Source organism: Dromiciops gliroides, chromosome 2 (assembly GCF_019393635.1).
Source record: "Dromiciops gliroides isolate mDroGli1 chromosome 2, mDroGli1.pri, whole genome shotgun sequence".
Taxonomy (NCBI): domain Eukaryota; kingdom Metazoa; phylum Chordata; class Mammalia; order Microbiotheria; family Microbiotheriidae; genus Dromiciops; species Dromiciops gliroides.
The window spans coordinates 196,956,153-196,981,402 of record NC_057862.1 but is presented as its reverse complement, the minus strand read 5'-3'; the positions used below and the strand labels follow the sequence as shown (position 1 = coordinate 196,981,402).

At 39.5% G+C, this 25,250-nt stretch overlaps 1 protein-coding gene across 2 annotated transcripts in view; it reads right to left on the bottom strand.

Annotated features, from left to right (window-relative positions):
• Window positions 1-25,250, bottom strand: part of SQOR (sulfide quinone oxidoreductase) — a 78,981-nt gene that overhangs the window by 10,086 nt on the left and 43,645 nt on the right. For both annotated transcript variants that reach the window (XM_043987038.1, XM_043987039.1), the window contains exons 3-6: window positions 17,244-17,414; window positions 14,905-14,958; window positions 4,777-4,971; window positions 1,131-1,340 (exon numbers count right to left, since the gene is read on the bottom strand). In XM_043987038.1, coding sequence (XP_043842973.1) covers window positions 1,131-1,340; window positions 4,777-4,971; window positions 14,905-14,958; window positions 17,244-17,414 — 630 coding nt within the window. The remainder of the gene's footprint in view (window positions 1-1,130; window positions 1,341-4,776; window positions 4,972-14,904; window positions 14,959-17,243; window positions 17,415-25,250) is intronic.

Genomic DNA, 25,250 nt, shown 5'->3' with positions numbered 1-25,250 from the left:
AGGACCTATTTGTAACTTTTATAGCAGCTCTTTTTGTGGTGGCTAAGAATTGGAAATCAAAATTATGTCCATTAATTAGGGAATGGCTAAACAAGGCACGGTATATGATTGTATTAGAATATTATTGTGCTAAAAGAAATAACAAGCAGGATGATTTCAGAAAGGCCTGGAAAGACTTACATGAACTGATATGTATAGTGTGAGAACCAAGGTGTCAGCCCTGCTGAGAAAGACATTGTAAGAACCAGGTCACCTCCCCCTGATGAGAGGCATGTGACTAGCATCCCGGAAGTTGCCTGGAGTCCAGAAGTTGCCTCTATTCATAGAACCACCTGTAAGTCATGTCAATCAATGCTACCAGCCAATTAGCTTGGAGAAGTGTTTGGGGACTGCCCCTCTTCCCATCCCAAAGGAAACTTCCACTCCAACGGACTGAGAAACTGTCTCTTTGGGTTCAGAAAGGAGCTCATGGTGGCAGAAGAAGGAGAAAGTTAGCCAGGTTTCCTAACTTTCAGAAATTCACTCTCTTGGATAACAAGGTGAAGGCGGATTTCTCTCTCTCTCTCTCTCTCTCTCTCTCTGCTAACCCCTAATATACTTTAATAAATGCTTAAAAACCTAAATTGTTGTTGAATTTATAATTAAACCTTAGCTAATTCTCCCCCACCACACTGGGGGGAGGGGTGGGGCAGGTAAGGACACACACATTGGATTTTAAACATCACAATAGTGAAGTGAACAGAACCAGAAGAATGTTGTACACAGTAGTACCAATACTGTTCGATGAAGAACTGTGAATGGCTTAGCTTTTTGTAGCAACACAATGTTCCAAGACAATCCCAAAGAACTAATGTTGAAACATACTATCCACCTCCAGAGAAAGAATTGATATTGATTAAACACAGACTGAAGCATGCTATTTTTCGCTTTCATTTTTTTCTTTGAGTTTTCTTATACAAAATTACTAATGTGGAAATGTTTTACATAATTGCACATGTATAACCTATATCTGATTGCTTACTGTCTCAGGGAGTCAGGGAGGGGCGAGATGGAGGGATAGAGTTTGGAATTCAATACTAAATAAAAATATTTATTTATTTATTTATTTATTAGTGAAAGGAACTACTCACCGAAATCACTTTGGTGTTTCCAGGATTATCCAGGTCTTCAAATACTGCCTCATGTTTTTCTGGCCGAACTTCAACAAGGTTTTGCCGATAGTTCACATTGAGGTTCCTGGCCTTGATAATTTCTTGTAGGGCATCTGCATACTTCTTAACCCCAAAAATGGTTCCCAGGGAAGTGTTGAAAATTATATTGGCACTGGCTCGCTTTCCTGTCTGAGACAAAAAAAAGGCAGAGGAGGGAGCATATGAGACCAATAAATATCAAGAGTGAACTGCCTTCTTCTCTTTGAAGAAGACTCTAGTTTTTTCAGAAGATTTCAGTCCCTTCTACTGTTACTCTTGTACTTTGACCAGTGTGATAACCTTCTACTTTCATCTTATTCTCTGTCAACAACATGGTAGCCAAGTGAGAACATGGGAAAGGTGAGGACACTAGAGGTGAAGATTTGGACTGGAAATGTCCAATTCTAGGGAATGATAAACCATTAGCAGAGATTAGAAATAAAAACAGTGTAAGGTGTTAACAAGAATGAATGCAAACTTGGAATTACCTTTCTCGTACATTCCAGAGAAGATGGTATTCTCTCCCAAATCCCAAAGTGGGAAGAGAAACAAAAGGCTGTTTAGAATGCCAAAATCAACCTAAGCCTAATCAAAGGTCCCATACATATGCCACCACTCCCTTTCTAAAATCATGTCATATTTTATGCAAAGAACAGATAATTATAAATAATAACTATATATATACATTGTATATATAATAATAACTATATATACTACATATATATAATAACTATATATACATATATACAAAGTGCTTTGTAAACCTTAATATATATATATATACATATATATATATTAAGGTTTACAAAGCACTTTATATATGCTAATTCATTTCATCCTCACAACAACCCTGGGAGGCAGGCACTAATACCTCAAGTGATTTGTACAGGGTCATATAGCTAGCTAATATCTGAGGTAGGATTAGAATTCAGACCTTCCTGATTCCAAGTTCTATACTCTATCTATTATGTCAGGGAGCTGCTTAGTCAGCAAATACCATGCTGATAATTGCAGACATACTTTTGTCCATAGATGAGCCTTATATTTGGCAAAGTATGTGATTACCTATGCCTTTGAGAAGAACTAGGAATCACCTGAAATGCAACTTTTTTCAGTCCATTCATTTATATTAGCCATTGCCCTCTCTTCCTCAGATCTTTTTTAAAATACAAATTCCACAATAAAGTTGATGTATTTTTAAAATAGCAATCCATGGTATATTCACAATTTCACATATAATTATCCTTTTGCATCTTTTGTATATGGAAATGTTAAAGTTCATAATTTATTTTTTGGCAGGGCAATGGGGGTTAAGTGACTTGCCCAGGATCACACAGCTAGTTAAGTGTCAAGTGTCTGAGGCCAGATTTGAACTCAGGTACTCCTGAATCCAGGGCCGGTGCTCTATGCACTGTGCCACCTAGCTGCCCCTTGCATTTCATTTTTTTTAAATTATGAACTCGGGGCGGCTAGGTGGCGCAGTGGATAAAGCACCAGCCCTGAATTCAGGAGTACCTGAGTTCAAATCCGGCCTCAGACACTTGACACTTAACTAGCTGTGTGACCCTGGGCAAGTCACTTAACCCCAATTGCCTCACCAAAAAAGAAAGAAAGAAAGAAAGAAAGAAAGAAAGAAAGAAAGAAAGAAAGAAAGAAAGAAAGAAAGAAAGAAAGAAAGAAAGAAAAAAAGAAAGAAAGAAAGAAAGAAAGAAAGAAAGAAAGAAAGAAAGAAAGAAAGAAATGCAAATGCCTCCTGGAGGGACAACACATTAAGTAGTAGACTTGACAGTAAGTCATGTGGATGCCTATTTTTCCCTTTAGACTATCTCTTCCTCATTATAGTGAGCTCAAAGTCCCTCCTTTCAAGGCAGTGACAAATCAGAGTTGAGTGTAGATATTAAACACCCTCTGAAAATTTAAAGGGCTCCCAGGCCCTGTGAAAATGCCACAGATCAAATTACATGTGAGAAACAGGTGCAGACCACCTCAAAATAAGTTCTTTCAGAGGCAACTTTGGTATAACAAAAAGCTTTTATTGCATTCTCATGAGAATGGGCACTCACAGAAAGAAAAGCAGTGAGTGCAAATGCTGAAAGCAAGCACCTTGTATATATCCTACACCCTGCCACAATCAGTCCCTCCCCTGAGCCACCATAGATTGGTAGGCATAAGTTCACAATCTTCCCAGAAGAGTTCTAGCTAAATCCTCCTGGATAGGTTATCCCTTCCATATATGATCAAAAATGGGATGGAGGGGGCAGCTAGGTGGTACAGTGGATAAAGCACTGGCCCTGGATTCAGGAGGACCCGACTACCTATGCCTTCAAAGCCAGCCTCAGACACTTAACACTTACTGGCTGTATGACCCTGGGAAAGTCACTTAACCCCTAATTGCCTCTCAAAAAATTTTTTTTTTAATTTTTTTAAAATGGTATGGAGATTTTAGACAGGGGAGGAGAAATTAATATTAATAAGTCTATTAAGCAAGCACAGTAGAGACTAGAGTTAACCTTTTACCTATTTTCTCTAAGACACCAGCGAGAGCCAGCTCAAACTGGTTTTTATCCCTAGCCCTGAAAAACTTACTTTTCTCTTTCCTGGCTTGACAAAATTCACTAGATAATATTGTCTATTGTTCTCTATACAGGCATGCTTTCCTTGAGAAGATCTTCTCATGTATCAAGTTATTCTGAGAAGATTCCACCATGTATCAAACCATCACCATTTCTCACATTATGGAACATGAGTGTTCTTCCTCCCAGACAGAGAAGAATCACTTCCATCACTTCCATATACATATTCATCCTAGATTTCCCAGGATATTAATAACACCACCTCCAATCATTTTGTTGTTTATTTTGAGTAGCTTTTGCATTCACTTATCTGTGTGGATACATATATGTGTGTATAAATATAATATATATAAAACACCTTTGTATAATAAATAATATAATAATGTAATATATAACCTTTGTATAATGTATATTACCTATGAATAACATATACATATATATTACCTTACATACATATATATTCAGATAAGTGAATACAAAATCTATTCTATATATATACATATATATCCATAATGTATATAAATCTCTGTGTGTTTTGTGTGTATGTGTGTGGTTCTCCCTCCTCCCAATAGAATATAAGTTCCTTAAGAACAGAGACTGTGTTTTTTATGATTCCTAACACCTGGCATATAGTAGGTCTTAAACATTTCCTGATGTTGTTAAGTATTGAGGAATGCAAATGTGATTAAAACACAGTACCTGGTCTCAAGGGGTTTATAATCTAGTAAACTCTGAAGCAAGGATAGAAGTGTTAGGAGAGGGGCAGTGAGGTGGCGCAGTGGATAGAGCACCGGCCCTGGATTCAGGAGGACCTGAGTTCAAATCTGGCCTCAGACACTTAACACTTACTAGCTGTGTGACCCTGGGCAAGTCACTTAATCCCAATTGCCTCAACAAAAAAAAAAAAAAAAAAAAAGGAAGAAGAAGAAGAAGCATTAGGAGAGAGAGTCTGCTGAAAGTCACTGAACCTAAGTGCTGGGGACAACTCTCTCAGACTTTAAAATGAAACATACCTTCCTCATGTAGGCTTCTGACAAATACATGATCTTCTGTGGCGCCCCTGCACACTTAATCGGAGTGTTTGGGAAAGTGAAGACGGCATTGCCCTCTTTGAAGCCCTGTAGAGCCTTCCATGTTTTCTCCACAGTTCCAACGCAATAATTAGACCCTATTTTAGGATATCTAAAACCTTCAGGCAAGCCTTTGATCTGAAACAAATTAGACAAAGAAGGTAAAAAACACTACCTTTTTGAGGCTAGTGCTCTCAAGTTTGAGCATACCCACTGTATTCACATTTGCCTCAGACAAACTGAGGCTAGGGAAAGACCTTAATTTAGAAAGGCCCAGGTCACCCACTGCATCCTGGGCCATCACCAATGGTCGACTTTTGTCTTACCACTGGACTCCATTGACTCTAGAGGAGAGAAGGAGGCTGGTGACTTTTCACAGCTCTGTCCCACTTAAATCCAATTCAAGCGCAGTTCAAGACATCCCCCTCCTGATGTCATTGGTCCTCTTTGAGACAAAGGATCAACAATAACAAATAATTTTAAGATTGCATTTCTTCCTTATTTGCAATAAACCAATGAATAAAAAGGCAGGCATCAGTTCTCACTATGTGTTGGAGCATTGTGCTAAGTGCTAGGGATACAAACATAAACACAAAGTCAGAGTCTCTGCCCAAAACACACCCAATGTAGTGGTGGCCAAAGATGGATGATTTGGTCTGGGAAGTCACAGAGATGAGAAGCAGATCATTAGGCTCCAGCCAGGGACAGGCACTCTTTTCAGAGGCTATGAGAATGTTGATTTGATTACAGCTCTCAAAGCAAGAGGGGGAGAAGAGGGAATGAGAATTAGATGCATGAAGGCTGGGGAGAAAACAGTCTGGGGGAAGATGAAGACAACATTGGGGAGGAGCAGCTAGGTGGCGCAGTGGATAAAGCACCGGCCCTGGATTCAGGAGTACCTGAGTTCAAATCCCACCTCAGACACTTAACACTTACTAGCTGTGTGACCCTGGGCAAGTCACTTAACCCCCATTGCCCCGCAAAAAAAAAAAAAAAAAAAAAAAAGACAACATGGGCATGGTTTCTGGGAGTTTGGAGAAAAAGCAGTATCAGCAGATCAGTCCATTTTAAGTTAGGTTAGGTTAGGTCCATTGTCTAGAAGGGTAATGTAAGAGACCTAAAACCTGACTGTGTCATGCTGAAAGTTAGTAGAAGACCAGACTTGGGACCAGAATTTAGTCCCAGATGATCCGAGCCTGAAAAGTTATGTTGCCCCTGGAGCAAGCTTAAATTCTTTGTCAGCCCACAGAGATCTGGCAAGAAACCATCTGGGCTGCTCATTTGGATCAAATAAAATCAGTTGCTTCCTTGGAAGAAGTTTGCAGATGCACAGACTTGATAGGAAGTCATGCGGATGCCTATTTTCCCATAGAGTATAACTCTTTGTCATCATAGTAAACTCAAGTCCCCCATTGCTGGGCAGTGACAAATCAGAGCTGAGCATCTATATCAAATGTCCTCTAAAAAGTTTAAAAGGTCCCTGAGCAAGGGGCAGCTAGGTGGCACGGTGGATAGAGCACCAGCCCTGGAGTCAGGAGTACCTGAGTTCAAATCCGGCCTCAGGCACATAACACTTACTAGCTGTGTGACCCTGGGCAAGTCACTTAACCCCAATTGCCTCACTAAAAAAAAAAAAAAAAGGTTCCTGGGCCCAACTAAAATTCCCCCCATCAAATTATGGAATGTGAGTGATCTTCCTCCCAGTCAGAGAAGGATCAGCCCACCGAGCCACACAATCCCAGGACTGGAAAGGTTCTCCCCTCCCCCAAAGACCACCCGGGCCTACTTTCCTGCCATCACATTAAGGCTATATACTACATGGACTCCTTCCAGGCCGATGGGTATTTCTCCCATTATCCATAAGCATTTCCAGGGAAGGAACTCCTACTCTCTCCTTTTTCAGTGACCTGGTTCCAGGATGGATTAAACCTTATTGTCATGTTTTCTGGGTTTGAGTGACTGAACCAGGGCCACATTACTAATTAGCATCTGAGGCTTGATTTGAACACAGGTTTTACTGACTCACTCTTCCATGCTGCCTCTGAGGATAGTTACAGTCAACACAATTTTACAACTGAGGAAACGTTTTTTTAATCAGAATCATATAGTTTGAATAGTGCAGGACTAGGCCTAGAAATCAGGTCTCTTGACTTTCAACCCAGGGTCTTTGCCCTAAAGTCATACTTCCTTCCGCCCCCCCCCCCCAAGTTTACTTCTAATTCCATTTCCTAAGGGAAAGCTACATGGTATGGTGAATAAAACACCAGTCCTAGAGGCAAAAGGACCTGAATTCAAATTTGCCCTCAGACATTTACTAACTGTGTGACCCTGGGCAAGTCACTTAACCCCAATTGCCTAAAAAAAAAAAGACAAAAAGAAAAACAATTCTGGGGCAGTTAGGTGGCGCAGTGGATAGAGCACCGGCCCTGGAGTCAGGAGTACCTGAGTTCAAATCCGGCCTCAGACACTTAACACTTACTAGCTGTGTGACCCTGGGCAAGTCACTTAACCCCAATTGCCTCGCTAAAAAAAAAAAAGAAAAGAAAAAAAAAAGAAAAACAATTCTTCCATTTTATTTTATTGTAAAATTTTCCTTAAAAACTCCCTGTTCCATGTATTCTTAGGATGACTTGTCTTTGATCCACAGAGAACACTTTTTTTTTAGAAGTTTTTTTTGGGGGGGGGACAGGGCAAAGAGGATTAAATGACTTGCCCAAGGTCACACAGCTAGTAAGTGTCAAGTGTCTGAGGCTGGATTTAAACTCAGGTCTTCCTGAATCCAGGGCTGGTGCTTTATCCACTGTGTCACCTAGCTGACCCCCAGAGAACACTTTAAAAAAAAAATTCATTGCTATCTTTTGTTTATACATCACATTCCCTTTCCCCTACTCAGTGAGCCATTCCTTTGTAATAAGCGACTGTTGTTTGTCCTTTGTTCTTTGGGGGGGGGCAGGGCAATGGGGGTTACGTGACTTCCCCAGGGTCACACAGCTAGTAAGTGTCAAGTGTATGAGGCTGGATTTGAACTCAGGTCCTCCTGAATCGAGGGCCGGTGCTCTATCCACTGTGCCACCCAGCTGCCCCTCTCCTTTGTTCTTGAAGAGGACCATGACATAGGAAGGTGATGTCATGACTTAAGAGAAAAAGCAGGGGACATCTAGGTGGTGAAGTGGATAAAGCACTGGCCCTGGATTCAGGAGGACCTGAGTTCAAATCCAGCCTCAGACACTTGACACTTACTAACTGTGTGACCCTGGGTAAGTCACTTAACCCTCATTGCCCCACCAAAGAGAGAGAGAGAGAGAGAGAGAGAGAGAGAGAGAGAGAGAGAGAGAGAGAGAGAGGGAGAGAGAGAGAGAGAGAAAGCAGATTAACAGAACCAATCGACACAGCAACTTTGTCTCAGCAGCATATGCAATATTCCAAACCTGTAGTCTCCCCACTCACTACCCTCAACCTCAGAGAAAGCACTTTGAAATGAACAATAGACCAGAATGGTATGAAACAACTACGCCTTAGTCAAAGGGGCTTGAGAATAAAGAAAGATGTTACAAAGCCCAAGTGTGCCTTATGCAGAGGTGTGCTGGCGAATCAATAGGCTCTCCAGGGGGAGATAAAAGTATGCAAAACACGCTTTTAAGTTTAACCTGCATGTTTAACATTTCCTCCATCACTTTCTTAAGTCAAGACAATCAACAAAACAATAAATCAAGCCTTGATTTGTATGTCACATTTGCCAATTCTGAGGTATAAATTTTCACACTGAAAATTTAACAATTGGCTCTTTGGAAGCAGTAAGAGCAGACTCCAGCACACCCCTTATGCCATACCTTGACAAAACTATGCATGAAATAATGAAAAGTGAAGGGAACAGAACCAAGAAAACATTGCATACGGTTAGAGCAATATTTTTTGAAGAATAATTGGGAACAAATGAATTATTCTGAGTACTATAAATACTCTAATCAACTATAAAGAACCTATGAAGGAAGATGCTTTCCACCTCCAGAGAAAGAACTGATAAATAGAGGTACACATAATATGATTTTACATATATTTATAAATTTGTGTCAAGTGGTGACCTCTAATGCAGAGTGGGAAGGAAGGGAGACAGTTCAGAACTTAAAATGTAACAAAAATAAATAAATTTAATTTAATTTTTTAAAATTACCAAAAAAATGTTCAAATGTGGTAAAGGGAAGTCCTAGCTCCTCACAACATTAAGGAATAGGAGGTGCAGGAGACAAGAAAAAAATAATTTCTCTATTCTTTGCATTATTAAGACTGCTATGGGGGCAGCTAGGTGGCGCAGTGGATAAAGCTCCGGCCCTGGATTCAGGAGTACCTGAGTTCAAATCCAGCCTCAGACACTTGACATTTACTAACTGTGTGACTCTGGGCAAGTCACTTAACCCTCATTGCCTTGCAAAAACAACAACAACAACAAATAAACATTATATATAAAAAAAAAAAAGACTGCTATTAGAATACCAGGTAAGTCAGCATACCTTTTAAGAAAGATATAGAGAGGGGCAGCTAGGTGGCACAGTGGTTAAAGCACCAGCCCTGGATTCAGGAGGACCTGAGTTCAAATCTGACCTCAGACATTTGACACTTACTAGCTGTGTGACCCTGGGCAAGTCACTTAACCCTCATTGCCCCACTAAAAGAAAAAGAGAAAAAATAAATAAAGATATATAGAAATAAGATAAGGATCAAAGATGAATGACAAAGATGATTTCAAAGGAATAAAAATTGTCTTTGTCCCATAAGGAAAAGTTAAAGGAATAGAAAATGTTTGTTCTAGAGAAGAGAGTCATAGATTCAGAGCCAAATTCCTCTGGGTCCAAATACAACTTTCTTTAATATTCCACGCTGCCTCTAAGGTTAAGGGGGAGTTGATTACTTCACATTTAAAAAGAATTTTTAGGAAGGAAAAAAGAAAACAAGTATTTATGAAGTACCTACTCGATGCTAAGCACAATGCTAAGTGAGTTACAAATATTTCATTTGATTCTTATAACCCTGGAAGGTAGTTATTATTATCTCCATTTTACAGTTAAGGAAACTGATGCAGACAGAGGTTAGTTGTCCAGAATCACATATCTACTAAGTGTCTGAAGCTGGATTTGAACTCAGGTCTTCCTACTCCAGGCCCAGAACTCTAACCACTGTGCTTTATCCTCTGTGCCATCATCTATTTGCCTATGAAGAGGATACTGAGCAACATGCTCATGTTAGAGTGGAAAAGGGGAAATGGATTGACATTAAAACAGAAGATATTTCCATTGGATATAAGGAAGACCTTTTCTTGACTGCCAGAGGAATTAAAGAGAACAATGGCCTAAGCATACATCCTTAAAAGATATTTAGGATAGGGGCAGCTAGGTGACGCAGTGGATAGAGCACTGTCCCTGGATTCAGGAGGACCTGAGTTCAAATCCGGCCTCAGACACTTGACACTTACTAGCTGTGTGACCCTGGGCAAGTCACTTAACCCCAATTGCCTCACCAAAAAAAAAAAAAAAGATATTTAGGAAAACAGATAACTTATCCTTGACTGGATTTTACATTCATCCAACTGAAGTCAAGAGTCTAGACCGAACAACTGTTCTACATCCTTTCCAGCTCTATGACTCTTTTGTTGTCTAATTCTTCATGAGCCCATGCAAAGATACCAGAGTGGTTTGCCATTTCCTTCTCCAGTTCATTTTACAGATGAGGAAACTGAAGCACACAGGGTTAAGTGACTTGCCCAGGGTCACACAGCTATTAAGTGTCTGAAGCCAGATTTAAACTTACGAAGAAGACTCCAGGCCCAGCACTCTATCCACTGTGCCACCCTTTATTTTATCATAAGATGGTATCATATATTTAAAGCTGGAAGGGGGCTTAATGTTCATCCACTCCCAACTCTCCATTTTACAGATTAGGAAACTGAGCCCCTGAGACACCTCCAGTAACACAAATAGGAATTAGCAAAGCTAGGATCTAAAAGCAAATCTGGTTTCTCTACCTATTAATCATTTTGTTTTGGGCTGGGCAATGACGGTTAAATGACATGCCCAAGGTCACACAGCTAGTGTCAAGTGTCTGAGGCCAGATTTGAACTGAGGTCCTCCTGAATCCAGGGCCGGTGCTTTATCCACTGCACCACTCAGTTGCCCTGCAACCTATTAATCTTCCACAACAAATGTTGGCAAGTAAGATTTTCATAATAGTCTTTTTGAAAATACTCACCATAGCCATTTTTATGAGATAACCAAATGTCCCATCAAATAACATTTCTTGTTGCCTTTGAATACATGATTAAACCAATTCCATCAACTCCTTTATTTGACTCTCCCTTCTTTCATTTAAATGAAAAGTCTTTCGGTCTTCTGGTTTCATTTATAATGAGAATGTCAAGATTAAGACAATTCAATTCTTCCAGTAGGATATCCACTGGTGGATGTTTGGAGAAAGACCCAAGAGTAACAACAGCTAAGTCAATGGTTATAAACAGCCTAAAATCTGTGAAAGTCTTAGCACCAGTGTTCTACCCTCTTTTTGCCACTCTGCTACCATTCACCAAAGAAACAGGAAGGAGCTACACAGGACTGAGAGCTACTTTGTATTTGTCTTTGTCCCATGGATTGCTCCAGCCAAGGAATTCATTCCCAAGGGGTCAGTCTACTGCCAATGAGCATCAATGGGCTTCTAGGATTGTATTCATAAAGCAAACATAATCGGTTGCCAGAAGCATACTTGAAGGCTTTCCAACATTTGAATTTTACATAGTTCCTCATTGGTACCATATAGGAAGTTGATGCTGAATCCTTTAGAAGACTTGTTGGGTGTTTTGTGATCTATTGCTTCTCGTTACCAACAATTTAGAACCCATTAGGCAGCAGTCCATTAAGCACTCAGGGTCACAATAATTATACTGTCAAGTCTTATTGCCAAACTATGATATAAATCAGTGAGATAACAGCTTGGGTGTATCCACAATCTCCTTCTCTTCTTTGGTTAAAAGAAAAGAATGTTCATGATCACAAGCTGATGTTTAGTCAACTTACCGAGCAGTAAGACTGATATTAATATTTCTAGTCCTATGTCGCCAAGCACGTCTTTCTAATTGGTTAATTTTAACTTGCATTTCTAATACTGCCCTGACCATTAGACCAAAACAAAACAAAACAAAACAAAAACCCTTCATCATTAACATACATCATCCAGAAAAACAAATTCCCATATTGGCTGTGCCTGAAAATATATGCCTCTCTCTGTGGCTCTTAAGCTCCTCAGTGGGAGGAGAAGAGCAGTGTGCTTTTATCTTCAATCCTCTAGACCGGTTTATCTTGATACCCATCAGAGTTCTCATGTCTTTTAAAGTTGTTTTTCTCTACAATGTTGTTGTCATTGCAGATTGTTCTACTTTGCTTACTTTGATCTGTCTTAGTTCATACAAATCTTCCCAGTTTCCTCTGGCAGTATGCCAGGTACATTTCTAGTCATTTTAGAAATATATATATATATATGTATATGTGTGTGTGTTTGTAAGCATATGTATATATGTGTATGTATCTATGTGTGTATATGTGTATGTGTAAATGTGTGTACATATATATACATATGTATATGTGTATACACATCTGTATCCTTTTTCTTATTTTTAAAAATTCTTAATAAATATGAACTAAAACGTGGAGCTCCTTATACACTGTACAACAAAGAAATCAACCCAAATATTGAGCTCAATAACCCTATGCTGAATGGTTTGTTAGGTAGAAATGTAACTGTAATTAGTTTGTCCCTATCTTTGGAGAATTTGTCTCCCTCTTCATCTTATTTCCTAAGATGGCAGGTGGGTATGCATTGATGTGATGCTTCTTTTTTAGGATTAAATCACTGATGCCTCTAGACAAGGCTTGGGAACCCTGAGAGATACCAGTCTTATGGGAGAACTAATAGCGGAAGAGAATTTTTCAGAGGAACACTCTGTCTGGAAGAAGTCACACCCAAAACCATTTTCCAATAGCTGCTCTTTAGGGAGTCTTTGCTTTGCTCAGTGTTAGAATGTAACCTCAACCCTCAGGCAGTTTGCATGAGAAAAATTATGACCCTGGGCAAGTCACTTAACCCTCATTGCCCCACCAAAAAATAACAATTTTTTTTTAATTTTTAAAAAATAGGGGGCAGCGGATAAAGCACCAGCCCTGGATTCAGGAGTACCTGAGTTCAAATCCCCCCTCAGCCACTTGACACTTACTAGCTGTATGACCCTGGGCAAGTCACTTAACCCCCATAGCCCTGCAAAACAAAAAATAAATAAATAAATAAAGCATATCTCTATAAAAGTTCTACCCATTGTTCCTCATTCCACCATGAAGGACCCATCCAAATGAGCCTAATCTCTTGTTGTCAATAGTCATTCAAGGGGACAGCTAGGTGGCACAGTGGATAAAGCACCAGCCCTGGAGTCAGGAGGACCTGAGTTCAAATCTGACCTTAGACACTTGACACTTACTAGCTGTGTGACCCTGGGCAAGTCACTTAACCCTCATTTCCCCACAAAAAAACAAAAACCACAATAGTCATTCAAATACTTAAAAACAGTTATCATATCCATTCCCCAAGACAAGGCTCTTCAGTGCCCTGACTACTCTCCCCTGGACACAATAGAGCTTATTGAATTAATGCTCTGTTTCATTTTGTCTGGAGATGTGGTTTCTTTAAGTGTAGAGAAACTCTTGGTGTGGCATTCTCTCCACCAGTACAGATCAGCAAGATTCGCAGCTCACCTATAACTTAGTCCTAGAGAGTTGCCTGGTGCACTGAGAACCTATGAAGCATTCTCAGAGGTAGGACTTGAACCCAGATCATTCCTCCTATATCTTCCTAGAACACAATGCCTTTTTATCAATATCTGTCCCAAAATGCATCATACTTTATCATATCAGGAAAGAATAAGATTTAATCTTGTAATATTTATGTCATAGGATCACAGATTTAAAGCTTAGATGGAATTTAGAGGTCCAAAAAAAACCCCCCACCAAATCATCATTTTACAAATAAGGAAATTGAGGCCATGAGAGCAAGAAACTGTATGATGGGAACAAGGGCCTGAGAACGTGACCTATGGCATCCTACTTATTGTAAACAATCGAACAGATCCCATGGGAAAATCTACAGGTGACCAACCACGTGACTATGGGCCATCTCTTGACACTGTGCCTTCTTTGTTTTTTTTTCTAGATGATATCTGGGACTGGCCCAAGTGTGATGTGGACATCTGCCACTGTCCTGCTGCTGTCCAGGATGGGTCTCCTGAGCTCCCCCAATAAAATTTATTTACTACCAAGCTGCTATGAGCTCCTCTTTCTCTAGTATTTCAGTATCTTCTTGGTACCTTTCTCAAGATGATAAGACCATCCCTCTAGACCCTCTACATTGATATGATAACCTGCCCAACATCACACAGGTAGTAAGGGACAGAATTGGGATTTGAACTTAGATTTTCTGATTTCAAATCAGAGCTCAAGAGCACCCCTTCAATGTACTCACACACACCCAGCCTCTTAGTTCATTTTAAAGAAAAATTTAATTAACTACTTCAGTAGGGATTATGTTTCCTGAGTAATCACTTTGTTTCGAAAAAAAATTTTTTGTTTAATCTCCAGGTCCCCTTCTTGGCAATAACTATATCCCACTTCTATTTAGGGAAATATTTGTTACAGTCCACACCTCCTGAATCCAATATCTGAAGAAAAAATTCACCCATAATGAGATTATTCAATTCCTTACAAAGAACCATTTCTTTTAGATTGGAAAGGACTCTGTTTTGCAAGAAGTGCTATTATAAAAAAGGATATACTCAATTGCTGTCTAAAATTAAAAATTAGAACGCATTTGTTTTCATTGACACAATTTCAGGATGATTCATTTTAAATGGGGAGAAAAATCTGGATATTGTCAATTATAGCTGGAATGGGAATTTCTGAAAACCTTGCTTGGGACAGAGCATCAAAATACAAAATTGGATTTCAGCATAAATGAATCCCAGTAACAGAGAAATCATTTAAGACGTACCTTCTCAAATTCCAGCTTGATTCCAAGAGCAATGATGAGATATTTATAAGCAATCTATAACACAAAAAAAAGGATAATATTTTAGACAGTAGAACTTTAGCACAAAATAGACCAGACAGCACCCATGGAACTGGGTTACACTTTATCATGTAGTAGGTTTGACTCCATTATCCCAGGAGACAAATAGCTCTCCGCAAAATGCAAGAGAGAGCAAGAGCTAGAGAGAGAGAGAGAGAGATGTGTGGAAAGACAGACAGAAGACAGAGAGAGTTTACATGTATGTAGGTGACCTCTGAGTTGGGACATCATAGTTGGAGAATCCCACAGGTGAATCAAGCAACAAGTTATCTGCTCCTTTTTAATAATGTTTGGGTGATGGGTAACATTCCTCTACCCTAAATATGTAATCCATATGGAGGAGGCAAAAAGGGGTTAACAGATAAACTGAGGCTTGAGTCCTCATTGATACTACCTAAAAGGGTTAACAGAGAAATTAAGGTTTGTGTTCTTACATATGCTACAATTGTATGCCTTTTCTGTTGGGGACAAAAAGTTCATCTTAACCATGTTAATGGAAATGTGGTTTTGGGGGATGCTAATTTTATAGTGACCCAGACACAGAAAGAGAACAAAAGGACACTGACATGTTGTGTCAGGTGTAAACAAGGAGAATATAACCAATAAGAAATGGATAAACAAAGAACCTGCTTAGGAAAAGGAAGGTTTGAAGGAAGTTGAGGAAGTAGATAGAAAAAAGAAGAATAGTTAGTTTTAAAAAAAACTATAAATGAGTTAGAGGAAAAAGAAGAACAAGCACATTGAATAAATCAAGATTAGAAGTTGAAGAATTAAAGAATTGACAATATCTGACCCAGGATGGGAAGTCTAGGTAAGAGAATAGTTAGAGAAATTCTGGTCTAGGGAAGCAAATAACTAAGCTATTTTATAAAGTGACTGAGATGAATGCAATTACAACTTGAAAATGGGGGCTTGTTAAGAGAAGTCCCTCAGAAATAACTTATTTTTAGGAGCATAAGAGATAGTTAGTAGACAAAGATAAAGCTGCATGTATCTGTAAACATGTGGAAAGGACACTAGACTTGGAGTCAAGACCTAGAGTGTTGGCTCTGCCATGAAATTCTGGAAAATGCAGCAAAGGTATGAATTTTAGACCATCTGTAGCTTTAAAGTGTTCGTTCACATATGCAAAATGAACATCATCTATGGATGAGGGCACCCAGTTCTGGGAGGTCCAGACACAATGCTCCAAAAGCTATCTTAGCCACCTGGCTTTCTAAAGAGGTGGCTCTTTCCTATGCCTTCCTGCCCCTTGGAGTCCAAGGGTGGGGTGGGAAATGCTGATACCTTAAGGATCTAGTATACATACTAATTAAATGGGGAGATTGACCATTTATTCCTCATTGTCATTCCTGTCCTCTACCATCACATAGGCATTGTGTATACACACACACACACACACTCTCTCTCTCTCTCTCTCTCTCTCTCTCTCTCTCCTTACTGGAGAAAACGACTCTTTTTTTTAATGGCATTAAACATTCCATAATTGTGTACCTACTATATGTAAAACATTTTGTTAGATATTAGTCAGATACAAAATATACATGGTACATACTCTTTCTATTCTCCTGGAGATTACCAATTCTATTAGGGAGGTAAAACAAAAATACAGATAATGATAACATACAACATTACATGATAAATGCATTTAAGAAGATAAAAACCTAGGGGGCAGCTAGGTGGCACAGTGGATAAAGCACCAGCTCTGGATTCAGGAGGACCCGAGTTCAAATCCAGCCTCAGACTCTTGACACATAGTAGCTGTGTGACCCTAGGCAAGTCACTTAACCCTCATTGCTCCACCCAAAAAAAAAGAAAAGAAAAAGAAGATAAAAACCTTCATTCCTGACAAAGGAGAAGCTAGGAAAACTCCCTGGAGGAAGAGACCTTTGAATTGGGGCATAAAGAATAGGTAAGATTCAAAAGGCAAAGAGGGAGAAACACCTTCCAAGCATAGAAAACCATGTGAACCAAGGTGTGGAGACTGGAAAGCACAGGAAACATTTGAAAGACAGAGTATCCTAAACTTGGATAGGTCATAAAGAGGAATAGTATGATCTGAGCCTGGAAAATTAAGATAATGCAAGATTGTGGAGGGTTTTTGATTACCAGGCAAAAGAGTCTAAACTTTATTCAGTAGGCAATGGGGAGCCATTTCAGGTTATTGAGCAGGGGAGTAATATTACCAGACCTATGAAAGGAAGATTATTCTGAGAACAAAAAAACAAGCTAGGCAGAAAGGCCCTGAAGGGATAAGTTACCTCTTTGCCTTCATCAATGCGGATGCAGTTCTTGTCTGGATCCAGCTCTCTCACTCTAGATTTGATCCATTCTACTCCTGATGGAATAACACTTGCCATGGAACGGCTGGATGATGACAACTTTTTTGCACCAGCACCCACCAGCGTCCACATGGGCTGGTAAAAATGTCTCTAAAAAACAAAACATTTAAGATTCCTCTCAATGGAGCTGCTCCAGAGGGGTAAGGGGAAGGACAACCCCTTGCACTAATTGTTGATCCTCTGAATGTGTCACAAGGGAAAGATCTCAGAGGTTTGTTCCTACAGGACTCCCTAGGTATTGCTTCCTGAAAGACAGCCACAACTCCCAGCCATAGAATCACAATGGAAAACCTATGAGTGGTTCCCTGATATAGCAATATTTGCAGAGCTCTGTGATTTAATCAATATGGATATTCTCTCCTCTGTGGATCTCAGACCCTCCATCACCTAGCAGATGACTTCATGAGCTATTGTGGCCCCCAAAATATCCATTCCCTGGTTGATTAATTTTCTTGTGATGAGCCCTTCCAAAATTGGCTGGGGTTGTTCTTAGAAGACATTTTATCACCAGGCCCATATTTAAGACAATCTGGTAGGGTGGAAAGAGCTCTGGCCTTGGAAGTAGGAGACCTGAAACCAAGCACTGATTCTGTTATTTTATAGCTGTGTAACCTTATGTAGGTGATTTCACCAATCTGTGCCTCACCTTACTTATTGGCAAAACTACAAGGTCATTCTTTTTTTTATTATAAAAGTATTTTATTATTTTCCAGTTACATGTAAAGATAGTTTTCAACATTTGTTTTCTTAAGATTTTTAGTTCCAAATTTTTCTCACTCCCTCTCTGCCTCCCCCTCCCCCACCCAAGACAGAAAGCCATCTGATATAGGTCATATATGTACAATCACATTAAACATATTTCTGAATTAATCATATTGTGAAAGAAGAATCAGAACACAAGGGAAAAACCTCAAAAAAGAAAAAACAGCCCAAAAGTAGAAACAGTATGGTTCAATCTGCATTCAGAATTCAGAGTTCTTTTTTTTAGATGTGGAGAACATTTTCTATCTAGCATGAGTTCTTTGGAATTGTCTTGGATCATTGCACTGCTGAGAAGAGCCAAGTCTATCACAGTTGATTATCACACAATGTTGCTGTTACTGTGTACAATGTTCTCCTGGTTCTGCTCACTTCACTCACCATCAGTCCACTTAAGTCTTTCCAGGTTTTTCTGAAATCTGACTGTTCATCATTGCTTCCAGCACAATAGTATTCCATTATATTCATATACCACAACTTGTTTAGCCATTCCCCAATTGATGGGCATTCCTTCAATTTCCAATTCTTTGCCACCACAAAAAGAGTTGCTATAAATATTTTTGTATATGTGGGTTCTTTTCCTTTTTCTATGATCTCTTTGGGATATAGACCTAGTAGTAGTATTACTGAGTCAAAGGGTATGCACAGTCCAAGGTCATTCTTAATGATCTCTAAGGTCCCTCTAAATAATATGATTTAACTGCTCTAAATCTTATAATTCATCCATTGATAGATTACCTATCAATGGGGTTGATAGGGCTACCTACCTAGCCCAAACCAATCATTTTACAGATAAGGCACCTGAGGGGAAGGGACTTGCCCAAGATCACACATGTTGTAGATCACAGAGGTTCCTATCAACCTAGGTCTTCTGTCTAAGAACTCTTTCCACTATCCTATACTGCCTGCCTCTCCTATAAGATCCCTTTCAGCTCTAATTCCCTATGGGTTTATGAACTTTTCCAGCTTGGTGGCCCCTACATTCTGCTAGTATAGCTTAGAAGAATCCAGTCACCTCTATAGCATTATGGAAAATTAGAACTGGCTTCTATCTAACAGGTCCCCAACAACAAAATTCATTTCAGTGGCTATAAATGACATCTGACTGAAATCTCATTGAGTACCTATAGGGAAGGGACTGGGATTTCATCAGTAGGGGGAAGTCTAAAATGGTGGGACTTTCTTCCAATGCAAGTTATCATTTTCTCAATAATTTACAGTCTGAAAATAATTGCATGGAGCCCTGAGAGTTTAAGAAACTTGCCCAGGGTCACAAAGCCAATCTGTGTCAGAGGTGAGACCCAAGTCTTCCTGGCCACCTTGAGGTCAGCTCTCTATCTAGTGTGCCATACTGCCTCTATTTTATATAATCCTTCACTCTCTCACACCACTTCCTCTTCCCCTCTTCTTCCCCCCTTTCCTCAACCTTTCTCTTTTTCCTCTTCTCTCCTCCCCTCTTTCCCTCTCTCCCCTTCCCCCTTCTATGTTTTTCTCTCTCCTCTCTATCTATTCATCACTCATTCATTTTAAAGTTAAAACTATATATTAACAATACACATCAACATAATACATTTATATAGTGCTTTTAGGGGGGTCCAGACTAGTGATTGTATTGTTCCAGGAAGCTCTGATGAAAAAACTGCCCACTAATCTTAGAGAGTGGCTTGGACCACCGAGAGGTTAAATAATTTTTCCAAGTGAACCATAGAGGCTGGGTTTGAACCAAGGCTCCCTGTCTTTACACACTATACCATGTTACCTATAAGTGCTCTGAGGTTTACAAACTATGTATTGTATATAAGGCAGGCATATACATTTTAATCTAAGAATATTACTAGTTCTTCATTGCCCATCAGCCTGAAATCCCTGGAAGGATAAATCTGAAAGGCAACTATTCTAGGGACAACTAACTACTTTGAATACAGACATGTCTGGAAAACTGGCAGGCATCCACGTAAAGGATGAAACAACCAAGTTTAATGTGCATTTGGGGAATTTCAACCCATTCATAGGATTTTGAATTGGAAATGACATTGGAGGGCATCTGGTCCAACCTTTGCATTTTACAGACATGGAAACTGAGGCTCAGAGAGTTAAAGTCACTCATTTCAAGAAGGTTCTAAGAATTCAGGTCTTCATTGCTTCAAGACAAGATCTCTCTATATATACTTCCCATCACACTGCCTGGGGATAGTCAAGACTACCTTTTACAGAGTTGTTATAAGGAAAGTACTTTGAGGAAGAAGGAAAAGATCCCAACGGATCTAGTCCAAATCAGGATTCTTCAGACTTTCAGATCCCATGGACCTTAGAACTAGCCAAGGACCATAAAGAACCCCATGGGGTAGCTATGAACTCTCTGGAGCCTCTTTATTGATAAAAGACATCCCAGGACATCCTCATAGACCCCAAAACTATTGCAAAGGTTTATTTGCTTAGCTCCTGACAACAGAAAATTGTTAAAAAGTTCCCCACTCCTCTCTAGTTTGTGAGCCAGTAGTCCCCAAAGTACATTTTGTAATTGCTTCCTAACATCATTGTGGCTAACCCTGGATAGAAGGAATGGCTGTGAAACTCATGGATCTGCTGCCTCCACTTAGGGGAAGCAATGGTTTTCTTATTTCAAGCTTACTTTTGCATTGAACAATAGCTAAGTCACCAGCTATAGGCACACAGTCAAGAGCAAAGAGAACCAAGAAATGTGAGGTTGGCCAGGAGTCAAGCATCAGAAGGGATTAGCTTCTGGCTATTCTGAGCCCCAAATAATGTGATTCAAACATCGAATACCTACTACATACAGAACATTGTTCCAAGGAAAACGCAAATTTTCAATAAAAACTGTAGTGCCTGCTGATGTAGTTTACAGCTTAATAAGTTCCTTAAAGATTCCCTGATGCATCGAGACAGCCAATTATCAAAGCTAATCCCCGGAGTCCCATTGCTCTCTCCCATCAATGGTGGCACTGCATCATCCACATTTCTGGTCTCAGTATAGAGTGAAGGTCAAAAAAGAGGCCTATAATACTGCTGATATGGATGTTCTACAGTTATTCTCCTTGAAAGGAAAAAAAATTAAAACATAATTAAAGCAAAATACGAAAAAACTTCTCACTTACTCTTATTGGATCACAGGTACCTGCCAATCAGTGAATCCTAAATAACATAATTTGATTTGAGGAAAATATCCTGACAAGGAGTGTTTGTTTGCTAGCCACCTCACCTGCTCTATCCAGTCACAACAGAGATAAGAGTGGGTAATTTTGTTCTTATCTTCAATCCACCCCACTTATCAACTACCCCAGTCTTTCAAATAGTTTGCCTTGGGTAGTTCCTACTGTCATTCAGAAATTTTTAAAAATTTGTGCCCAGTACCCCCTAAAAAAGTTTAATTGGAAATATTTCACTAAAATTCTTAGAAATTCTTAATGTGCATTAATATTTCCATTTGATCTTACCTTCTAATATGTATTACTTATTTCTTTATTTCATTCCTTCTTTTTCTCTTTGTGGCAGCTAAATGTAGTGGACTGAGCTCTGGAAATAGAGCCAAGAAGACCTGAATTCAGAATCTACCTCAGATGCTTGCTTATCTGTGTGAACCTGGGGAAGTCACTTAGTGTCTCTTAACATCAGTTTCTTCACCTATTCCACACCGTTAATATGAGGACCAAATAAGATAACCTATGTAAAGTCCTTCGTAAGCCTTACAGAGCTATATAAATGTTGGCGTTAGTAATGGGATCACACATATAAAGCACTTTGTAAATTTTAAAGCACTATGTAAATGCTACTATTATTATTATTATTATTACTCTATCTTCTTTACTGAAACTATACCCGAATCTCTCAAATGATTAAGTCAATCTGGTCAGATGCCTTTCCCCAGAGTGAGGAAAGAGTTGCTTAAAAAAAAAAAAAAAAAGCCAAAGTCACCAATATGTACAACCCCTTAGCCATCAAAGAAACCATATCAATTCAGATCTACATTCTCATATTATTTATTTCTGATTGATATATCCTTAAGGTGCATAGGATTCTTTAATCCTCTTTTGGTATATCTCTTCAAAAGTTTCTGAATTCTCAGATTGCTCAGATTTCTTGGGGATCGGGGAGGGAAGGTCATAAGGGAGAAAAATTTGGAACTCAAAATCTTATAAAAATGAATGTTGAAGGGGCAGCTAGATGGCTCAGTGGATAAAGCACCAGCCCTGGATTCAGGAGGGACCTGAGTTTAAATCCAGCCTCAAACACTTGACACTTACTAGCTGTGTGACCCTGGGCAAGTCACTTGACCCTCATTGCCCAGCCAAAAAAAAAAAAAAAAGAATGTTGAAAATTATCTTTACATGTAACTGGAAAAAATAAAATACCATTAAGATTGGGAAAAGAAAATAAAAATTAATAAATAAATTGATTGATTAATGGAAGTTTCTGAATTCCCAGGTTCATTTTATTCTAACAGACACATATTACACATATATACAGATATGTAAATATGTGTTTATGCATGCATATAATAGAAATTCTCTTTTTACTCAGTGCTTTAAGTTCAGAATTTTTGTCCAAAAAAAAAAAAAGATGTCTGATTAATCTTCTTATGCTGATGTAAATATGATGTACCCAGAGCCTAATCTAGCAATTTTCATGCCTAGGGCAAGTGGTATAAAATGGAAACCAGGGAAAACAACAAAAGATGCTGTCCTAAAGTCACATGGGGAGTTGGAGAGCATGAAGGAGGAGAGACCAGGATTCTGTAAAAGTCACTTCTGAGGAAGTCACTGCCACAGGAAGTTGGAGATCTGAGACAAGGCAGAATTCATCTGGGGTGTAGCATCTAGGAAAAGAGCCTGCCATCTCTGGCTTCCTATTTTAACTATTTCTGCTAAATAGGTGCTAAATTCAGTCCTTTCTACCTTGCTGAAGAACAGTTAAGTATGGTCAGAAGTCATAAAAATTCTAGCACTCCCAGGCAGAGCCCTGGTTGCTAGGGCATGGAGCAGGAGGTGGGAAAGGAAAGAAAGAAGCATTTATTAAGCATCTACCATGTGCCAGACATTGTGCTAAATGCTTTACAAATATTACCTTGTTTGATCCTCACAACAATCCCTGAGAGGTAGGTGCTAGGAGACAAGGCAGAGAAAAACAGGGGTCCACTCACAGTCAGGGGAGTGTCCTGAAGGAGCTGTCCAGATGCTGATTGGATCTCACTTGTACCGTGGCATATCCCAGAATCAGAACAAATGAGACCAAGGTGCCTATGACACAAGCTTCTCCGTAACCTTTGTTTTTATATAATTATAATAATATCTGGCATTCATACAGCACTTTAAAGTTTGCAAAGCTCTTTATAAATTCTCATTTGATTCTCACCACAACCCTACGGGGTGGGTGCTATTATCATCCTCATTTTGTTGTTCTTCAGTCATTTTAGCCATGTTTGACTCCACGACCCCGCTTGGGGTTTTCTTGGCAAAGATACTGAAGTGGATTGCCATTTCCTTCTCCAGGTCATTTTACAGATGAGAAAACTGAGGCAAATAGGGTTAAGTGACTTGCCCAGGGTCACACAGCTAGGAAGTATCTGAGGTCAGATTTGAAGTCATGAAGATGAGTGTTCCTGACTTTGGGCCTGGCACTCTAGCTGAGGCTGAGAGACATTAAGTGATTTTTTTCAAAGGTAGGGGAAGCTAAGTGGCACAGTGGATAGAGCATCAGCCCTGGAGTCAGAAGGACCTGAGTTCAAATCTGGCCACAGACACTTTACACTTACTAGCTGTGTGACCTTGGGCAAGTCACTTAACCCTCATTGCCCCGCAAAAAAAAAAAAAAAGGGAAGAAAGATTTTTTCCAAGGTCACACAGCTAGTAAGCACCTGAATCAGGACTCAAACTCAGGTATTCCCAACTCCAAGTCCAGAATTTTATTGATTATGCTGCCCAGTTGCCTGATATCAATAAGAAATTTCTTAAGTTTGCATGAGTCAGGAGCATCTCTCTCCTTTGAATCCAAAAACCAGTTACATCCATCTAAACATTCCCATATGCTTCTCCATAGAATCATGGATCTAGAACTATAAGGAAACATCAAGTTCATCCCCCTTATAATACAAATTATTAAGCAGCCCTCTGTTCTCTCTTCTTTCTCATCCTTCATCTTAGGGCTGTCTTTACAGACCTAACAGAGGCAGCTACATAGGGCAGTAGACAGAGAAGTGGGCCTGGAGTCAGAAACATTCAAGTTTAGGCATGAATAGGGGAGTGGGCTGGGTAAGCTAAGCGGCACAGTGGATAAAGTGCCAGGCCTGGAGTCAGGAAGACTCATCTTCCTGAGTTCCAATCTAGCCTCAGACACTTAACTAGATGTGAGACCTGAGAAAAGTCAATTAATCCTGTTTGCCTCAGTTTCCTCATCTATAAAATGATCTAGAGAAGGAAATGGCAGATCATTATCTTTGCCAAGAAAACCCCAAAAGGAGTCACAGAGAGTCAGCCATAACTGAAACACCTGAACAACAACATGGATAGGTTGAATACAGATCTCATTACATTTTCTTTCCCTCCCCAAATCACCCATCTTCCCAATTTCCCTGTTACTGTTGAGGGTACTACTGTCCTTCCAGTTACTCAGGCTCGCAACCTCGGTGTAAATTTTGACTCCTCACTCACCCACATAATAAGCAGCTAGGTGTTGCAGTGGATTGAGCACTAGGCCTGGAATTAGGAAGACCTGAGTTCAAATTTGGCCTCAGAGACTTACTAGCTGTATGATCTTGGGCAAATCACTTAACTGCTGTTTGCCTCAGTTTCCCCATCTGTAAAATGTGAATGATAATAAGACACCTCCCAAGGTTTTTGTGAAGATCAAGTAAGATAATATTTGTAAAGTGTTTAGCACAGTGACAGGCACATCTTAAGTGCTATGTAAATATTATCTATTATTATCCAACTAGCTTTCAGATCTTATCACTTCAACCTCCATATACATATCTCACATATGTTTGTAGCCCTCATCACCTCTTCCTTGTGCTATTACCTTATCTTTTTATTTATCTCCCTATCTCATCTTTTCCCACTCCAACTTATCCCTCTCACTCTAGCCAAAATGATTTTCCTAAAGCTCATGTCAGACCACAAAGCCAGGAAACTATCATTCCATCTTTATCACATC